General features: G+C 44.6%; 1 protein-coding gene across 4 annotated transcripts in view; it reads left to right on the forward strand.

Annotated features, from left to right (window-relative positions):
- The first annotated feature begins 204 nt into the window (after positions 1–204).
- EXPH5 (exophilin 5) overlaps positions 205–21,114 on the forward strand; it is a 32,425-nt gene continuing 11,515 nt past the window's right edge. Inside the window, exons 1-3 of one of the 4 annotated variants that reach the window (XM_015852240.3) lie at positions 205–467; positions 16,107–16,264; positions 18,430–18,574. In XM_015852240.3, coding sequence (XP_015707726.2) covers positions 349–467; positions 16,107–16,264; positions 18,430–18,574 — 422 coding nt within the window. In that variant the 5' untranslated portion in view covers positions 205–348. Of the gene's footprint in view, positions 468–3,860; positions 4,079–16,106; positions 16,265–18,227; positions 18,328–18,429; positions 18,575–20,057; positions 20,359–21,114 lie in introns of those variants that run through there. The other 3 variants (XM_032442173.2, XM_032442174.2, XM_015852241.3) reach the window with 3 other exon arrangements.

Genomic DNA, 21,114 nt, shown 5'->3' on the forward strand with positions numbered 1-21,114 from the left:
ACACAAACCACCGGCTCCGGCCGGAGCGACTGCCCGGGGCGGCACGTTGTAGCCGGGATAAGAGGATCCTGGCGCACAGCTCCACGCCGTCCCGCCCGCGGGCACCGAGCAGCACCTGGGGCTGCAGAGCCGCCTCGTCCCCGCCTCGCCGGGCCGGGCCGGGAGGGAGGGAGGCGCTCAGGGCGCGGCGGGGCGGTGCAGTGCGGTGCGGTGCGGCACAGGGCCGCGGTGCGGGCGCGGGGCTGCAGCCGTCCCGCTGGGCTCGGCCATGCGGGAGTCGCTCCCCGCTGCGAGGGGCTCCGCGCCGCCTGCCGTCCTCCAGCCGCCCGCAGGGAGATAAGCCAAACCATGAGCGCGGCTCCACAGCGGCCGGACCTGAGTTTTTTAAGCGAGGAGGAAGCCAGGACGATTTTTCAGGTGCTGCAGAGGGACTCGGAGCTGCGGCGGGCGGAGAAGGACAGAGTGAGGTACTGCGGGGCGGGAGGGCGGCGGCGCGGTCCCGGGGAACGGGGCCTCGGGGCCCCGCGTGTGGTGGAAGGCGCGGCTGGGAGGCAGCGGGCGGCGGGTTCTGCCTTTGGTTCCCTCGTGTTCCTTCCCTCTGCTGGGGGAACGCCGTGCGCCGAGACGGGACGGTCAATGAGGGACCGAGGGTGCGCTCAGGTGCTTTCAGGTGCACAGGTCCTTGGACGAGCTGTGTACAACAGCCGCATGCCATCACTGGCGGTCTCTGTTGACAGTAAAAGCAAGGGTCAAGGAACAAATAAAAGATAGGCTTATCTCTTAGCGTTTGACGTTATCATTTCCTACTCCGAAGGAAGCACCCGGCGCCTCGCAGACAGCGTGCAGGTGAAAGGCATCGTCCTGTCGCCTTGCAGTCATGGAATTGTTGGAGCTGGAAGGGCCCTGTGAAGGCTGCCTGGCCCAACTCTCTTGTAGTGAACAGGGACACTGTAGTACCTTCATGTGCAGGCATTCTCACTAACAGCACACTCATGTTAGCTATAGAAGGAGCATTGATGGGTAATGTTTCTGTCCAGTAGGGTGTTTTTAGCTGTTTGAAGGCTCGAGAAGCAATAACAAACTCTTGCATTCAGGGCTTCCATCTGCTGCCAGCTCTGTGTTTGTGCCTCTGTCGGTTGCTGGCTGAGTGTCATGGCTCAGCCCCATGCAGCCTTCTGCTGGCTGCCCCACAGCAGGATGGGGAGAGAATCAGAACCAGGAAAAAGTGCAAGAATTCACAGCTTGAGATAAGGACAGTTTAATAAGAGAGGGAAAACTGAAAAGAAAAACAATTCTAAAAGCCACAAATGATGCACAGTGCAGTTGCTCCCTACCCACTGACTGATGATGCTCAGCCAGTCCCTGAGCAGCAGCTGCCCTACACCTCCAGTCACCGCTCAATCTGCTGCTATGGGGTATCCCTTGGTCCAGTTTGGATCTGGTGCCCTGGTTCTGTCTCCTTCCAGGGAGAAGCAGAGTAACAACTGAAACATCACTGTGTTAGCATCATTACTGTCATCATAGATCCAAAGCACAGCACCACACCAGGAAGAAAATCAACCCTATTCCAGCTGAAACCAGGACACTATTGACAAAAAGTGATCTCTCTTCATGCAAAGGCTGTTTAAATCAGCGTGTGGCATAAGAAGACGTTTCTGGTGATGCTGTACTGAGATGGAGCCTACTTTAAATCACTGTTGAAGAGACATTGGGAAAGGTACACGAAGCATTTATGGTTAAGGCGCCATACCGAAATCTGGGTTAAAGTCCTGGATCTGCCAAAGGCTTCGTAAGTGTCTTTGGGCAAGCTCTTAATCGCTCTATCCTAATAAAAGTACTTTCTTCCTCACTCCACTTGTCTACCTGGTCTCACGTAGCCTTTAAGCTCTTCAGGCCAGGGGAGACCCATCATGAGCAGACTTTGTGGTGCTGCCACTATAATCTAAGTAATAACAGTGATGGCCCTGGAGGGCCTAGTCCTGCTGCTCTTATATGGCCACAGTGAGCTTCAGAGACTCCAGATAAAATCACATTTGCTCCTCTCTATCTCATATGCCTGCCCCCTTGGCTCCAATTCATTCTTATTACTAGTCTGATAATTCCCTTTGTACACATCTCTTTAAGTTCTAAGATGTTAAAATAATGCCTGGGCACTGCTTCAGCTCGCTCCTGTGATGTGTAATTCTCAAGGGTTGATTTATGCCATGAATTCATTGGAGGTGACGTGCATTGAGAGGAGCAGTTTCATCAATACGATTTCCATGCATGGAGGCACCAAGGAGAGGTGTGCCCCACTCTGCTCTCGGTCATGCTTTCTGAAAGAGCAACCAGGGGCTGGACAGAGCCAGGGAGAGCATTAACAACAAGCAGCGGGCTCAAGTCTGCTCAGTGACCTCCTCTGCTTACAGTATTGCATATTCCTCTGTAGACTAATCTGTCTGACAGATAGAAGGAATGAAGTTTCCTCATGGGCCACAAATCAGATTCCAACAACTGTACTGCCCTTATGCATGCTGGGTGATGTCAGACAAGTGAGCACACAGCTGTCTGCAGATCTCTTGAAGGATCAATGAAACACTGAAATCCATTCCCAAATACAACTCACTCCAGATTTAAAAGAAAAAAAAAAAAAGCAGGCTTTTGTCCTTTTGCCAGCTGCTTTTGCTGCAAGAAATAAGTTCTAAGTTCAAAATATGCCACCTGGCCACTATAACCTGTCGGTCACTATTTGTCCTTGTTCCTGATGTCTAGCAGGGCTCCTGCTGTGTTCTGAGCCGTGGGTTCCCACGACTGCCTTTTTTTCTCGCCTGTTTTCTCCTTTCTAGTGCCCTCCCGTGGCCATGGTGAACAATGATACCTCTGAGTAGCTACTGCAAACAGATGTAGCTGAGCTTCTCCCATGAAACAGGCTGAGAGGCTGCAGCAGCCAGCGTAGGTGTAACTCATGTGACTATACACACACTGCCATGCACTCTGAAATTAGTACAGAAGCTTAGTAGTAAGTACTTATTGCATAATTCAAAACAAGCAAACAAAAACTATTAGTTTTGGGCTTGGGAAACGCCCAACTTCAGTATTCTTGTTCATCAAATCCAGTCTTATTCACAATGCTCCTTTGGAGGAAAATTCATGTATCATAAGCATTAGTGGTGGGGGAAAAAATGAATGGAATATGTGATCTAATTGCAGTATTAAAAACAGAAAACTAACTCTGTCACAAAAGACTGTTTTAGTTAACGTGGTTAGTGAAACTGCTGCCTGTGGAAGCAGGTTCCTTCACCTACATACTCCAATCACAGCCAGATGCCTACAAGGAGGCAGGGAGACATCCAGCTTCTCCATGGGATGGCATTATGTTCAGTTAGGTCCCTGGTAGTTCCGTTTCCACAAGTACACACCAAATGCTTGCAGCAGATGCAGGTAATGATACCACGGATCAGTTTTCCACACACACAGTGGAATAGGCTTGAAAGTTATGATATAAAAGCACTCCAGATCTCTTTTGACTTCTGGTTTCAAGGCTTGAGGGTACACCCAGACAACGTTCTCAAGCTTTGTTTTCCAGCTGCTGGGGACAGAAATTGAAGAAGATTTGACAGCTGATATTTGCATGCGGAGCCCCAGGTCCCAAAAGGCTTAACGAACCTGCAGGTGTTTCTCTTTTCTGTCCTTTCTCCAAGAAGCCAATGGTAGGGTAACCAGGGAGGCTGTTTCCAGTCCCTTCAGGACAGCACTCACTAGGAACTTGTGAAGGGACTGGCAGGTGATCCACTCGTAAAGACTCTGTAGCAGTAGGGCATCAAGCTATGGAATACAGAGGTGGAGCTGCTGCCTTTAATCCCTGGGGAGCTCCTCCCTCTGCAGCTTGTGGAGAAGCAAGCAGCAAGCAGTGCTCGAGTAGGTGTCCTCCCAGCTAGTCATGGGGTTGCTGCTATCTCCGGCTGCCTGAGCAGGTGCTCAGGGTTGGCATGGAAATGCTCCAGTGCTACCACTGAAACAGCACAGAGATCCAGGAGAGCAACAGCTGGGACGAGAGGAGCAAGGAGATATGGAGCTAACTGCTTAGAAGAGGCAGCAGGTAGGGGACCATGGCATGGTGTGGTGGTAGCTGGTTTACTTGTATTAGGAAAAAAATATATAGATGACTAGTTGGGAGTTATAGCACATGGGATATGGGTTGAGGATGGATTTGATCAGGCAGAATTGCTCTGTATTGTTTAATTGCTAACTTTTAGGAGATTCTTCTCTATCGTGTAATACACTCTAGTATGACTACATACAGTTTTCTGTCACTTTAATTTATGAATCTGAGAAAAGGGGAAATGCCATTATATTCACTTTCAAATGAGACATTGAACATAACAGGCAACTGAGCAGGGAACTGAACCCAGCTCCCCAGTGAGCAGCTTCCTGGCTAGATCGTATTGAACAAACTGTGCGTGTATTGTGTGAGAAGTAGTTCTGTGTGTGTTGGATTGGGTTGTTTTTCAGAAGGAATGGAAAAAATAATAATTTGCAGCCCCAGAGCATATTTCAGGCATCAGCCGCTGTTAATGAATTCAAATGGAATAGAGAAAAAAGGAAAAGGAAATTGAGCTTTTGGTTGAGAACAGCTCTCAGTCCTTTTGCTTTAATTTGTTTTGCTTATTTCCAGGTTGGTTTATATGATTTTTCATTTGCATGTGTAGCACAGGAGAGGCTTGTTTTCATTTTATCCTCCCATTTAAAGATGAAAGCAAAAGAAATTAATTGAGAGAAACATTCAGCATTACTCACTGCTCCTCTCTTGGTGACCCATCGACAGCATATATAGTTGGGGGAATGTTGATTCCCCTCCTTACTTTGCTCTAGATGGGCTGTACAACAAATTACTTGGATGCAGATATTTTTACAAGAGCACAGCTGTTCTCGTTGCCTTACAGCGCATCATTTACAGCATCCATCCTTTGCTGCAGTTAATTCTTCATTGTATTCTCCCAGCTGATGTTTTCTCTCATGGGTCTGATGATAGAAGATGGCAATAAAACACTGCATAGGAAATGTATTTTTCCTTTTGTTTTTGTTTGTTTGTTTTTGCCATACTCGTAACCTCAGAAGGCTTTGATTGCAAAGGTGCAGCTGTACTCAGCTTCAGTTATTCTGCACAGAATTTGTTCTGTCTTGCTTACATTTGGAGAGGTCTGACACTTCATAGAATCACCCAGGTTGGAAAAGACCTCGAAGATCATCAAGTCCAACCACAGCCTAACCAGTACCCTAACTCTAAAAACCCTACACTAAATCATATCCCTGAGCACCACATCCAAACAGCTCTTAAACACAACCAGGGATGGCGATTCAACCACCTCCCTGGGCAGCCTATTCCAGTACCTAACTACCCTTTCTGTAAAGAAGTTCTTCCTAATATCCAACCTAAACTTGCCCTGGCGCAACTTGAGGCCATGGCAAGTTCGTGCTTTATCCCAAGGGTAATTTTGGCATATTCACAGAGGTAGCCTCCCAGAGAGCCAGAATTACTTGGTGAAACATTTAGATTAGGGCCTCAATTCCTTAAACTTAAAAATAGCTTTTAGAATCAACCCCGAAGTACCCATAATCAGCATGGGTGGGAAGAGCAGGATACCAGGGCACCAGCACTTAGGAATACTGTGGCTTCATTGGCGCTCCCTCCCTGAACAAGGCATTAATAAAGAAATTCTTTCATAAGAGATACTCCGCCCTTGATGTTCCAGGGCATGATTGCCCTATTGTGTCCTGTTTGTGAAAGAGATGCTATTATTATTTACTCCCGATAATGTGCCGCTGGCGTGGTTAGTGGTTTGTAAACACTTATGAAAACAGGTCCTTGAAGCCCCGAAGGGAGAATACGCTATGAGTGTAAATAGAAGCAAAAGTGGCAGGAAACACTGCAATTTTAAAATGCTTTCTCAGTTTGGTAAACAAAAAAGTGTCATAAATAATCCCACTTAGGGACTTCTCTTGTTTAAGAAGGGGTTGCTTGCCATAAACAGATACACGTGGTTAAGTCGTTTATCAAAATACTGCTAAATGTTTTCCTTATGGCTGTTTTTGAGTGATAATAATATGTTGGAGAGAGACTGGAAGAAGAGGAAGGTGACTTGACATGAGGCGAGGAAGGGCAGGTGTATTGCTGGCTGTGGTGGAGTGGCAGGGGAACAGCCGCCATTTACTGTTGCACTTTTAGTATTTTAGATCTGCTCTATTTAACCCAGTGCCTGATAATTTGTTTCATGTTTAAAGAGGAGGGTTTAGTGTTGCCAAGTCTCTGGTCCCCTCTGTTCATAGGGAACTTACTTCATCATTGTGTCAGGTTGATCCTTTCCTCCAGAGCTGTGCACTTGTTTGTGTTGTTGGGCAGGAGGTTTTTACAGTGTGCGTGGTGGCAGAATTGGGCCCAGAATGACCATAAAAAGGTGTGTTACCTTTAGAGGAACCTGTCTGGTTGGGCATCTATGTGTGTCTGCCTTCCTCGTGCTGTCCAGGTGATGCTCCCTGGAAGCCAGGGTTGCAGGATCCATGGGTGTCCCCATGGGGCCATCTGGGCAGAGCCTCGCTACCAGGACCTTTCCCAGCCCGAAGCTGGGGCAACCCCAGCCCGTTGCCAGGTAGGGCCACCATGACACAGCAGGGTCAGGATCAGGCCTGGTGATGCTGGTTGGGGTTGGCTATGGCCAGACAGGCTGAGGCTGACATGTCCAGCAGGGGCTAGCTACACAGTGATGTCAGCCTGGGGTCCAGGCTAGAATCAGCAGGGCCGTGGCTTTGCACAGCTGTGACATGCCTGGTCTGTGGCTCAGGCACAGCACAGTGGGACAGCCTCCACTTAAAAGCAGCTCCCAGGGGAAGGAGGGACAGCCCTGGCTGAGGCCTCTGGCTCGCTTCACAGGAGCTTTTGCCTAGGCCACCAGCTCTGCCCTCCCGGCATTCAGGCAGCCAAACCCACAGGAGTGGGCAGGACATGCTATGGGCTCTTCCACCCAGGCTCATTCCCACAGAGACCTTGTGCCAGAATGTGCATTGTGCCAGGGTATGTGTTGTGTCAAGAAGTATGCATTTTCAAGTGGTAAAGTGTAAAAACGAAAAACAAAATGATGGCAATTATGGTTATTACTATATAGACCACTTGCTGATGTCAGTTGGAATGCCAGGAAGAAGGCATTTGTTAGGATGGATGAGACTTAAGCCTGGGGTCACATTTAAGCTTGTGGGTAGGTAACTTCTAAGTCCAAGCTTAATTAAGAAAGTAGAATTAATTTGGTTTTGTCCACCTGGATAAAATGATTGGGTCACAAGGATAAGTAGATCATGTAAGTGACAGCAGTGCATGCTAGTGCAGAATAGTCTGATTTGGTTAGTTTTTCCATGGAGCTGTGAAGCAGTTAAGGACTCATGCACCTTGTAGGAAAGCTGTTGCTTCCTAGGTTAGAGTTCTGTTATAGTAATTTTGCCATGTCCTCAGCAGCCTCTGTCTCTGTTGCAGTTCAAGTCACTGGTACTCCAAAAGGTAATGCCTGTGACGTGTAACCTGTGCTGCCTGTTGTTGCCTTAAAGAAGGGGATGAATATCAGTCTGTGGTGAGCAGCCCTGGAAGGACCTCAGAAATGTTTTCAGGTTCTGACAGTTTGTACATTCTCAGTGCCCTGAACAGCTTCAGGTCCTTGCATATGTTTTAGAAATATTAAATTGGGTACGCCAGACAGTGGAAAAAGGAACAGGGCCAAGTATTGCACTAGGAACCAGGTTCTTAGTTGCTGGGTATCTCCCCCAGTACAGGCAGGTTATGTGTGTCCCATGAAAGATGACAAGATGTGCTGGAATACACGCCTAAGGGTCTCAGTGGGGTTGTGCTGTCCGTGGTGAAACCTAAGGTTCTTAGTTTGATGGGTTCCTGATGTATGTAAAGTGAAGTCTTGGGCATATCTAGACATGCAGCACTTGCATCTCCTGTGGTTGTGGCATTTGGAGAAACCTGACTGACAGTTGGGAGCAAAGTCCATTGGGCTGAATGTCAAGACTTGAACTGACATTCAGCAGTTTGTGTCAGATCACAGAATCATCATAGATACTGTTTGGACATTTGTAGGATGTCGCATGCATCTGTCTCCTTTTCACTTTTGTTAGTAATTTATGTACAACAAGTTTAATCATTCTTTACAATCATTTTGCTCTCTGAACCTAATTTTCAAATCAAGAGGAGTTTCACCAAGTGGAGTTTGAGCCTTTGGCACAGATACTTCGTTTTCTTCTGTCTTCTATAACCTTGGCAGGGCTTCACAGTCTATGGACTGACCTCAGTTCAGACTTTTTCTGTTCTGGTCTTTATGATTAAAAATGATTTAATTTCCTGGTGCTGACAGTCTGCAACTTTTTGCAATACACAAATTTCATGTATGAAATGTAGTAAATAAAGCAGGGGAAAACTGGGAACATTAGGAAGAGATTTGTGCATCTATATGTTCATATTAGAAGCGTTTCTAATCCTTATTTGTGGCTAGACCATTCTGTTAACACTGTTACATGTAATAAGCTCTACTTAAATGCCTGCATTTTAAATTCCTACTTGGACCTGTACTCTTTTCATCATTCTCACCTTAAAAATAATTAGATGTGTGTATTGGTACCACAGTTGCCAAACACGTTAAAAAAAAAACAACAAAACCAACGACAAATAAAAGCTAAGAGTAAATGATGAAAAGTCCAGTCTATTTTTACTTTATCTTACATAAATTGCACACAATTTAGTTTGTGCTTGGAATAATCACCCAACTGTATTACTTCTGATGGCTTTATCTGTGGATTCCTAGTGAAGGGGGGCTGAGATCTTAGAGCTGCAGCAGCGTGGCTGGAGGTCTTGGTGTTCTGCTCCTTCCTTTATTGTAACTTTGAATGAGCTTAAATATATATTTGTATCTACTTAAATACTTATATGATCTATGTATGTATGGTTAAATTACTAAAAGAATTATATGTTTCCTGAGATGTGATAAATAAGGAGATTCTAAGCATTCGTAGCAAGGGCTGTGTAAGTATGCAATACATATATCAGTGTTATATATCCAGATGAAAATGTCTGTTCTGTGAAATTTTAGAGTTTCCATCCATTCTTATGCCCGCATTCCTTAACTTAAAGCAGTGTAAACAAGGCTTTTGTTGTGTCACAGTAACACATAAACAAGATATGTCCACATCGTAACTTTCTGTATTACTTTTGTTAACTAGACTCTTGCTTCAGGTCTGTGAGACTCTGCACAATTGCCTAAGGTTGCAAAGGTGACTTTTCAGATCCTTAGGCTTCAAGATTATCCCTGTGCCAGCAGGCATCTAAGCCTAGGAAATACTTCTCTGAGAGAGGTCAGGTGCTGGAATGGGCTGCTGGGGGTGGTGTTGTCACTGTCCCTGGAGGTGTTCAAGAAACATTTAGATGTTCTACTGAGGCACATGGTTTAGTGGAAAACATTGGTGATAGGTGGACAGTCGGACTGGATGATCTTAGAGGGCTTTTCCAACCCTAGTGATTCTTTGATTAGATCTCCAAATTTTAGAGACCTGCCCAGGTCCATTGTCCAGAAATTTGTTTGTAGAGGTGGAACCTTTGTCTTTGTTCGGAACCAAATTCCATTATTCAGCATTCTCATCTGGCCTGTTACTTTTGCCTTATTTACTCTTGTATTGTTAACAAGGAAAAGTTTTGAATGAAGAAAGTAATGCAGTAACACAAGGAACGGCATCTACCTTGTGTGCCTTTGTAAGGTAGTTTAAATTTATAGTTGAGCTGTAAATTTACTTGCAGAGATGGCTGTCTCTAAGCATGCTATCAATATTTGTAAAAGGTCCCACAATCAACAAGCCGCTCTGCCCTGGAAGAGTAAATAGGTTGTCTGTTAATCATTACCTTCAAATTAAACTGAGACACCTAAGAAAACCTGATTCCCAGCCTCCTACCCCGACTACCCTTCCAGTCTTGGTGCTGTCTCTTCAAGCAGATTTGTCTCGGATTTCCAGACATGGATGAGCCCCACTAATCTGACTGTGTGATGAAGTACATTGATAAATGTAATTAAACAGTTCAAAGATCTAAGATTCACTGCTCATGCGGGACACGTGATATTACACAGCCTGTGTAAGGATGTCAGGACAGAAATTCAGGAGCCCAAAATATACTCCTGTCATATAATGTCTTTGAGACGACTTCTATCCCTACTATCAAATCAGAAACTTTGCGTGGAGAATTATACCCATTGCACATATTAACGTCTATTAATGCTAATGGAAATTCCTATTAATGAAGTCATCTTGTTAGAGATATTAATTACTGCAATTCAGAAGCTATGTGACACGCTTTAAAGGATGATGGGTAGCCTTCCTTTCCGTTGCATCATTAATTTGTTTTGCTATTACTGCATAATATTGGCAGGTAGCTTCTGAGTGTTGGCAACATAATAAAGAAATACTCTTTACCTTGCCCATCTGATCTGGCCCTGTCATTCACAGACACTATAAGTCATCTGTAAAATGTTCTCAGCTTGGAGCTTCCCACTGTTCTGCACTTCACATAGAGGAAACAGCAGAGAATCAGTCCAGCAGAGAATGGGGCCTTGTTAAGGGCTGTGGCACTACGGCGGTATTTGACCTCATTCACTCTTGTTGACCAGCTGCCTAAAGAACTAAAAGCTTTTATATTCTAAGTATTTATAAACTCAATGAAAATATATAAACTTTCAGCCTTTTCTGTTTGTTCCAATAGGGCTGAAATAATATTTTCACTATGAACAGGGCAGCTCCTGAAATAATAGTTTATTGTTAAAAGCAATGTTTTGAAGCTTTGTTACAGCTTGTTACGCCCACAGCTCCTGTGATCTCTATTAGCAGTGCTCTGTGCTTTGGAAACTTCATGTTACTAAGACAGTCATTGAGCTCCTAATTTTGAAGCGTTAGTTGAGAACTTCTGATTGCTGAGCTGCCAGAGCAGAGGGAAGGAAGGTTTGTGGTCAGCATGGGAACCTTGTAACTGCAGCACCTGTACAGGTTTGGTGGGCTTGTTTGGGGCTTCAGTAAGGGCACAAAAAGTTCCCTGACTTTGATGCACATGTTCTTGTCTGCATCCCTGACACATATAACCAGAATAACGTATGGCTATGATATCTATTGTCAGTGAATTGCTCTGGGGACAAAATGACATCTGCTGTTTGCATCTGTCTGCTTAGCTAACCTTACTTGCAGCTTGAAAAGGTACTGTAGAGTGTGGGTATCCAGGCTATGTGCGCAAGTGGTGTTTGTGGCTATGGGACTTCTCCTTCATAGAATGCACAGCCTGGGAGGAAAAACTATGAAGTTTAATTTCCTTTTTTCTCTCTCCCCACTTCCTTCTCTTGGTTTTGCACATTTTCAGCACCTAAATATATAGGGATAATTGTAAGCTGCCATCAGTCGAACTGGGATTGAGAACATACCCGCATAGTTCAGTGATGGGCTGTGAAAGCTTTCCCCTATCCTAAGGGTGAACCTTGCTTGGTATTTGCAGTTCCTCCTCTCCATCCTGCAGTGTCACCACTAGGTGACTCCCCAACAGCTGCTGAAGGCAGTGAAAGTCGCTCTGTTGCGTTTGGTGGTATTTGGGTTAGGGATGGACTGACACTCTTCAGTTTTCCTTGTTGTGGCTACTATTCTTTACACTTCCGTATGTTCACTTTTAATGGTTGGACACTCATACAGATGTGACTTCTGAAGGCAACTTAGTGTGTTCATAGGTGTTGTGAAATCAATGCATAGTAAGTAACAGCAGCAGTAATGAAAATGAAAAGCATGAAGAAAGCAAGTATTTGTGGGAAGAGAAGATACAACCTGTCTGGTTGATTTCCATCAGCCTCAGTTGGATTCAGATGTTACTGCCAATGCAGCGTTTTGTTAATCCAGACAGAGGAGGCCTTGATTTTCCAGAGAATGCCTAATTCTGCACACGTAAAGGGCACTGGAAAGAACAAGTGGCTCTTCAGTTAGATCTTTGTCCACCATCTTGTCATGTGTGCAACCAAAACGTTGGAGTCAGTTTTCCTCTCTGATTCATGTACTTCTTTGTACTGTTTTACATATAATAATAGAGACTGTTTGCTTTATAGACATTAGCCAAGTAGCAGTAAGAAAGAAAAACAAACAAAAGATTGCTTTGATGAGAGTAAAAGAAACGCACACACTACAGAGAAAGCAGCCTGCCTTAGAGAATAGGCCTACTGTCTGTCTGACGCATTAGGAAAGAGTATCTGGGCTCCCTGTGCTTGTTTCTCTTCCTGGCAGGATTAACCTGATACAGAAGCTTCTTTGGCACCTTGGAAACAGCATGAGCATGCTGGAGGTCTGTGCTATGCCATGTGAAATGGTGGATAATTGTTTTGTTTCTTGTAGTTATTTCAGCTCTGGTGGTCTTTGATGTCAGTAATATTTCTATCTTTTTTCTTTCTTTCTTTCTTTTTAAATAAGACAGCAGCTTTAAGGTATGTCTTTAAATGATATCTTTAGAACATTAAAAGGAGTTGTAAATAAGAAAATATTCTTACAGCTATCCAGGGCTGTGATAACAGCCATAGATGTCCATAGCATTGAGTGGCCATATAAATGGTAGAGATGTGAGCTCAGCTGTATGGCTTTAATGCTTACAGCAGTGGGAAGTTGAAGTGAAACTCTAGGAAGTAACTGTTTCCTCTGTCCCTGTTCTTTAGCATCTTAGCCTTTTCTCGCTGGCAAAGTGAAGAATATAGACAAAGTAAAGACACAAGCTTATTTTAGGTGACTGGTTTGCGGATGGGCTGTCCTGCTGTAGTGCTAGCTTGTGCTTTTGGCCCTCAGCCCTTTCAGCTTTGTCTTCCCAGACTGAGGACTTGGATCAGGGACCAAACCCTGGTGTGTTTGCAGTCCTGGTTTGGTGACCGCCCTGGCTCTGCCCTCTCCTGGAGTGTATGGGAAGAGTCACTGGGGACAAATCTTGCTTCTGCTGAAACTAACAACTTCTGCTTTGATAGAACTGGGATGGAATTCCCACTGCGAACAGCAGAAATGTCTGCAAATGTCCTATTTGACACTATTTCACTGCCTTACACATAATAAGGAGCAATGACGGCTCCTTATTATCTTAACAGGGAGTGGCGGGACGGCTGTGGCTCATTTGACAGTGTTCATGATAACTCACATGGAAGTCTGATGCATGCACCCATGTAGGTTAACTATTCCCTAGAGAAGTCTGCATAAGAAATACTGGGACACACTTGAGCCAAGAAGGAAGAGATGTTTTGAAAAACACTGCGGAGGAATTGCTCTCAAGTGTCTCGTTGGTTTAGATGTTGCGTAGGCTCACTGATGGGAAAAGTTAGAGAGGCGCAGCCGCTGAGCTCACACTGGATTGCTGCCTGCTGTGGTTTGTGGCACGGGTTCCTGGATGTCACCTGGGACGGGAGCTGCCTTTAATCCTGTGGCAGCTTTCTGGTGGTGCTGCCAGCCCTGCAGGCTGCCCTCTATCAGAGGACATGGCTCTGTGTGAAAGGAGAAGGACGGACAGAGCAGACAGAAGTAGGGTTAATGCATTTGGTGCAGAGGGTGCTTAGGTGTTCTGGCACTCCTACAGCACAGCGTCTCAATATGTAATTTGCAATCCAAGTAACAATAGCACTGCCTCACAGGCAAGTTCATTGCAATTTTGAATGCAGATACCATCTCCTGCTATAATTGTTCCTCCAGACGGGCTTCCCTGGTAGTTCGTGGCCACGAGGGGCGTGCAGACCTGGCAGAGCAGGTACAGGGTGCAACGGTGTGGTTTGGCTGGGAGTCAGTGCAAACGAGAAGTGTTTAATAGTCACACGAAACTACAATTACACATACGTTAATACTATTCTGTACTCTCATAACTGTATATATATATATATATATATATATATATATATATATATATATATATAGGGTTCCATATGTGGGTGTGCATCTGTGTGTAAATAAAATTGCACAGGCAATTCCAAGACTTTATTTCATGAGCTTGTGATGACAGCAGCGTTCAAAAGCAGCACGTGCAGAGGTGATGAGTACAGATAGTGCCAAGCCTGTGCCAGTAAAGATTTTACAGTGTTTAAATGTTAATGTCAGACTTGGTGCAAAGCTTCTAATATGTTTTTTGGCAGTAGGTTCAGTCAGTGCCTGGCATGATGGATGCTAGAGTAAGTGAGTTTTTTAATGTTTTTCCTACTGTCTGTAATGCATACGTATAGAAATGACGTAAGAGCTGGAGAGCTCTCCTGGGATGACGGTGTAGGAAGGATAGTGATGCAGGGAGCTGGGTGCACTTGGAGTTGCTGCTGTCAGGTGTCACTGCTAAGCGCCGTGTCACTGAACTGCCTGCACAGAGGTGCACTTAGTGCCCTCTGTAGATCCCTTTGTAGCCTTTTCCCTTGGAGAGGGGAACAGTGTGTTCTGGCTGTTGCAAAGAGCTGTAGGAGGGGTTGGATGTAGGAGATGGTCTCCACCTTTGGGACCTCAGCAGATCAGCCCCGCACACTCTCCAGGCACTTGCTCCGGCTGTGGCCGCTCCCTGCATACCTCATGCCTGGCTCCAAGTGCTTCTGCTCCTCCTGAGGTCCCGAATCCCCTTTGCTAAGGCTGCGTGGGTGATGTCATGCAGTTGGCACAGGAGAACACTTTGTTCATCTCCTCCTCCTGGTTCCTATTAGTGCGAGCTGTTTTCCATGCTGCAGATGGCGTTCACCGCGCTGAATCATTCCCACAGTGCAGCAGTGTCGGTGATGATTAACATCTTTGCCTCTGTAATAAGTTTATTTGAAATGTCAAGCACTTGTGCCTGTGCCTGTTGGTCTTCTTCAGGGGAAATACTCATTTAGCAAAAATGTCTCTGTCCTGCACGCCTATCCTTCAGAGGCCAGTGGATGAGCAGTAGGTGCTGGAATGGACAGTGCTCTGTATCAGCTCCAGATGGATGCACATCCGCTTCCAGACGAGACCTTTAATTTTCAGTTTGTTTCTTGAAGCAGTCTTGTCTCCAGGAGAGAATGAGGGTTTTTATGTTAATTGATATCCGGAATAACATACATTCCTGAACACGGGCTTTACCCATGAGAATTGACATGAGCACTGCAGGAGAACATTGGCATTACATCTGCTGTATTAATGGGCTGTGCACAGCGTTCTGCTCTGCTGCCATCAGAAAACATTGGGTATAGATTTGCCACATTTGCATTGGTACCTTAGGCACTTGTGTTATGCAATTTGAAAACAAGTAAGTTGCACTATCCAGACTTCTTTGCAAGCATGCGTTATTCTTTTATGTCCAGATAAGCAGGGCAATCCTGTGATCTCCTGGTATAAGAACTGAGCCTGCTCCTGAGCCGCTTCTTCATTTGTAGCCACGTGTGTATAGCTCCTTCAGTTCTGACTGCTTGTAGAGCATCCATAGCCGTCATTAGCTGCTTGCATGCATACACAACACAGAGAGAGTCACTGTGCAGCAAGGGAAGGGGGAAATGGGACAAACTCGTTGGACATGTTGCATGAATACCTATTAGCTGAATTCAGTATTCGCTGTTCTCCTTTACAGAAAAAGCACATGGTATGCACCCACTGCCAGGGCCTCATCGAGCTTCCTTGGGAAAATCAGAATAGTCTCCTTAATCCTTTTGCTTAAATGACCGAATAAACGTTGTAAGAATTGATTCGTTACGGTGTTATTCATTTTAATTCAATTATTGCCTGGATCTAATCTTACTTTCAATTAGTTTTGTAATGCTTATGAATTATTACCCCGTTTTACAAGGAAGAAGGATGCACTTGGAGGCAGAGAATAATGCAGGCATATGAGTAGTCCAGTTTAGCCAGTCACGGTCTCATTGGTAAGCAGGAACACTCTGCTCCCACTGAAGTCTTCCACGTAGTTGTTGTGAATGCATTTTGTCCTTCTGTGTCTGTTTTCAGACATGTTATAAGGAGAAATACGCGGCAAGTACAGAAATGAACTGCGGGAAGAATTCTTAATCATGCATCTGCAGTGTCTAAAATGGATTTAAAATAAATTGTTTTATTTTGTTTTTCTTTTCTAGAAAACTCCTGGAGAAAAAGAAATCTGAAGCAGGGCTGCAAGGAGTGACTGGAGAATGGTTTGAAGAAATACAAAGAAAAAAATTCCAGAATAACATTGATGTCAATACAATGCTAAAACCACCACTAGAGCATCAAATAAGGAACAGCAAAAAGAGTAGTAAGCTGCATCTTCCCTGTTCCTTACCTGTATCACAACGGGCATCAGACTTATGTCTTAGGCATTTCAGAATGTAGTAGTTAAGGAGTTTCTAATGTTGCATTGATTTCCTTTTCACATCAAAGTTTTGCCAAAAATACATTTTCCAAAATGAATGTTTCTGTAAGCAGATTCTTAGAGAGTCTAAGGCAGAGCTGTGAGTCACAACAGCAAATCCCTGATAGTCTCATCCCAGAGTTGCTGTTATTACAGTAAATTTAGTGGTAGTTTCCCAATTGAAGTAGTAATATTTGCTTCATACAAAATCTGTTTCAGCCTTCCCTGGTTTTCTTAAAGAAACCAGAAACCCCTAAATGACATGTGGAATAAGTAGGTAATCCAGGTTGGGTTGGGAGGTTTGGCTGTACCAGCAGGGACTCTTCTGGTAGCACTGGGCTCAGAGCATGCCATGTTGGTTACCAGGTTGGGTGGCACAGCTTGGACAGATATTACTGGGAAGTAATGGCCGTAGATCTCATTTTGCAGCTGCTGTTGCCCATCCAGAATGGACATGCACAAATCTCATGGTTTCTTTACCAATTGTGGCATCTGTACCATCTTTTTCATCTTCCCCCCAGGTAGTTTTCATGCATAATATATGCTTTTATTGCATTCACCTTTTTGCACATTCTGCACTGATCCTCATAGCAAGTAGAAGTAGAATCATGTGAAGAAAAATATTTCAAATGGGAGGTGGAGTTCCAAACATTTTGCTGAAACTACAGCCCTCCACTGGACAGACCTCTCTCTCTTACCTGCTTGTTGACTTCTCAGCATCTCCCTTAGCCCACAGCTATAAGGTTTGCACTTTCAAAGGCGGTATGATCATTGCATTGGCTAACCAAGCAATGCATGATTGTTCTCCCCTGATATTCGACTTTGGAAGCTGCTGTTTCTATTTCAGACCTGAGGAAGGGGCTGCGCGCCTCAAATGCTTCTCTGCTATTTGCGACCCTATCAGTTAAACAAAAGGTTCTGCTACCCACAGTCTTGCTCTGCCACATCCCTAGGCCAGTCTGCATGCAGCAGAGCGCTGGTGTTACTCTCCTGATGTCGCTTTCAGTGATAAGTACAGCGCTGCCACCACAGGATTAGGCTCTGAAGGGGTAAAGGAATCCCCAGAGTACGCGGGGATTGTCACTGAAGTGAAGGCTTACACATAAGGATTTAAATCATGTGACATGCATTATTTGCTTCATTTTGAACTAAGTCCAAATCACTGCCTCTTGCTGTTTTTATTGGTGACACTTTGCTCCCGTTTCTGTTTTTGCTTTCATTGGACTGAATTCAATGTCATTGGATAAGCCATTTTCAGACTGTTTTATTTTCTGAAAGAAATGATGTTGTAAATGGGGAAAAGAAAGAGAGGTGGTGCATTATTTCCTTATATCCTTTAGATTCTTTTGGCTCATTTCAGCAGCAGACACTGTGGTTCCTTTCCCTAACCCGTGAGTGATACTTCTTGCCATGGATGGGTCCTCCAGGCACACTGGGTTTATCAGCAATGGCTTGTTGCAGTTGAAGAAATCAGACTGTAACCTTTTCTGAAGAAACCATCTGTGGTATTTTGCATTTAAAAGCAGTTTCTCATAGGCGATTTACAGCAGAAAATACACACTCCAGAGCCTTGGAGTGGCCCAGGGAATCCTATTGGAATGCAGTGTATAATACACAGTACAGAATTCCCCATAAATAGTTGCATTGCAATCTATGAATTCATTGTACATTCAGGGCTCTAGCATTTCTTACACAAGTGAAAAGAAAGTGACTAATGATTGTGGGTGCTTCCATTTTCAAATGTCTCATTTGCTTTTATTTTCAAATGTTTCTGCTTTCCAAGTGGTTGAGTGCTGTTTGCTTCCTGAAAATCAGCCTTGTTTATCTCACATGTATCACCCAGAAACAACAGTACTTTTTGAAACTTTAGACCTGCTTATCTTTCTCTTGGCCTTCTAGTTAGTCATTAGAAACCAGCATGTCCCATACATAAATGTCAGTAAAATTGGATTTTTCTGGTAAAAGAGGTAAACAAAAGAAAATTCAGAAAACCTAACTTTTAATGTGCATTTCAGTACTGTTTATAAGAAGGATTTTGCGACGACTCTGATTTTTATAATATTTTTTAGATCATAAGGAATTCAAAATGTCATCTTCCACAAATCCTCAAGCACAGAAGAACACGTCCACTTCCTTCCTGGGGTTCAGATCACCTTTTGCTTGGCTTTTCTCCTTCAGAAAATCAAGGAAAAACCAGACTCAGAAGCAACCACGGTGAGCTATAATAAAAACATACTTTACTTCTGACTTTTAAATGTCTTAGGAGTCTGTGAATTGTTCTGTGTTTTGCCTAGGAAACTTGGTTAGAGGTAATTTTCCTATCTCCTGCAGGAAGGCTGACATGTTTCTTGGTCATGTAACGAGCAATTGTCTGTTATGTGTTGGAAGAATTAAGGATTATGTGGCAAGTAATAGCTAAAGTCTCTTGGCTGAATCTGTTTTGTTCAGGCTTTGCCATAGAGGTTCTGGGCGTAGTGCAGTCTGTGGACATAGTGGCTGGGTTCTGTTTAATTCCTCTGCAGGACAGGGTGTATGGTGCACAGGGACCTGGTGCCCGAAGCAGTTTTCACTGTTTGTAGCCCAGAGGCAGCTTAGAGCTGGGCCTGGAGCTCCATCCAGACTAATAGGGCAGCTCCTGGTTCTTTTGTCTCTGGTGCTTCATCAGAGCTTTGGGTTCAGCTGGAGCTGGATGGAGGAGGCACATCAGCAGTGCTGGTGATGCAGGGTTGGGAGGAGCATCCTTCCCCCTCACATTCACAGAGCTAAAGCTACTGCTTAGAGGATATGGGGGCTACACTCAGAACTGTTAGACTGTTTTCTCCTTATTTTGTCCCACATGGTCCCTTTCTCCAGGGGCCACCATGAGCCGAATGAAATATTACTCTTTTTCTGTACATCTTAGTTAATTTAAGTTCAGGACTGGGAAAGGTAGGTGAACAGGCTTCATGCAGTGCTTTCATATCCAAGTATGAACTGTGAGATCTTTGGCGCCTAGAGCTGATTGTCATTGAGGGTGTTGGACTGGTCCCTGGGTGGCACAGCACTGGGACAAGGAACTGCTCTGGTAAACAAGGAAGGAGATCATCAGGAAATGGTGATCAGTGGGATGCACAGGCTTTGTAGCACAGTTGCATGCCAAGGTGGGGTGTTTGGATCAAAGCAAGTAAAGAGAGGTTAAGTAAAGGCAACAAGGTTAGCTTTGTGGATGTTTACTGGTAACAATTCTCCTACATAGCAACACAGCGTAGGAAAAAAACGCAAAACATTGGTAGAGTTTTATAGCAGACACCTGTACGTGTCACCTGCTCCCTCCTTCCCGTGGCAGGGACCGCCCCGTGTGCTGGGACTTGGTGCGAGGCTGCGGGTGCCCACGGTCCCTCCTGCTGTGCCAGCAGGCTCCTGGCTCAGGGAGCTGGAGCTCTGTGCCAGCGTGCTGATGCAAAAGGGTTTGGCTGGAGCTAAGCACTGGAATTGTTTCTTAAAAATATAAGTCACGCCCACTCATTGCATCATCTCCTCTAATATATACTTATCTCGCTATTCTACAGAAAATCTATCCTATCTTAGATTCGGATGCCTTTGGTCTCTTGCAGCGCACGGCTTGAAAAATAAACAAGTCAGTCCTGACGTGTAGCTGAGCCGATTGCCACATTTTCAAGCCACGCCTCTCTGTCGAAAACTTCCCCCACCCTCTTCTAGGTGTTGCCGTGGCATGTGGTTTGCTTGATGCATAGGCAGAGCGCTGAAATAATCTGCCTCTCGCCAGGTAGACTTATTCCAGGGAGTCAGAGAAATACAGCAGTAGGCAGCAGGGTCAGTCCTGTGGAGAAGTCTGCCTGGCAGAAGCTTGAGATAACTTAGTGCTGTTCAGAGGGTCCTTTTTGTGCTGGAAAGAGAGACAGTTTCATCAGCCCTGGTGGTGTTTTGGTCTGAAAATGGTTATGGATGCTGTGGAAAAGACTGTGCTTATGTGGAGACACGGAAGATGCTTAAAAAAGGTTTGTGGCTGTAGTTTGAAGGCGCAAAATGTTTGATTGTATTTGGTTCAAGGGTGCTCATTGTTCTTGAATTCATTCTTACTTTCTTCTATTAGGTGTTATTCATGCTGGGATAGAAATGCTATTTAATTGTGTTTTCAGCAGTTTGGAGTCGTGTGTGTTGCGTGGCTGGCCTCTCAGGTAACACTGATAAGAAGAGTACAGAAGAAAATGGATTACAGTCTGACATTGCTAACTTGGGCATGGCCTGGGGAAGACAGGTGCCACATTGAAAACAGCAATTTGCAGCAGATTTCAGTTCATGGATTTATATTACTGTTATCAGTAGTGGCAGTTTAGAGTCCTACGTTGAGTCTTACGTTCTGTTATCATAACATATGTATATACATACATGTAAGTGAGAATATTTAACAACTTTGCTTTTCCTGAGTCACAAGTTGGGTTATTTTGATAGTAAATATTTTTGAGCTTGAGCAGAATTTAACTCGTTTTCTGGTTGTGAAGAATGTTTACAAGTGTGCGTGTGCGTCTGCGTGTGAGAAATAATGTAAACATTGCTTAATAGCCTTCATAAGGAGAGAGACTCAATTACCTTTTCCTAAAATTAAACAGTGATTCTCTGGAAAGAAACAGAACTCATAATTTTTGAAAGACTGAAAGTTAAGAAAAAAAGAAGAGGCGGTTTAGGAGGTGGAGAGGTTGACACGGGGAAGAGATTAAAGCACCTTGTCTGTGTTGCTTGGCGGGGAGGAGCAC

The sequence above is a fragment of the Coturnix japonica genome, chromosome 1 (assembly GCF_054131305.1).
Source record: "Coturnix japonica strain WE chromosome 1, WE-NBRP24, whole genome shotgun sequence".
NCBI classification, from domain to species: Eukaryota; Metazoa; Chordata; class Aves; order Galliformes; family Phasianidae; genus Coturnix; species Coturnix japonica.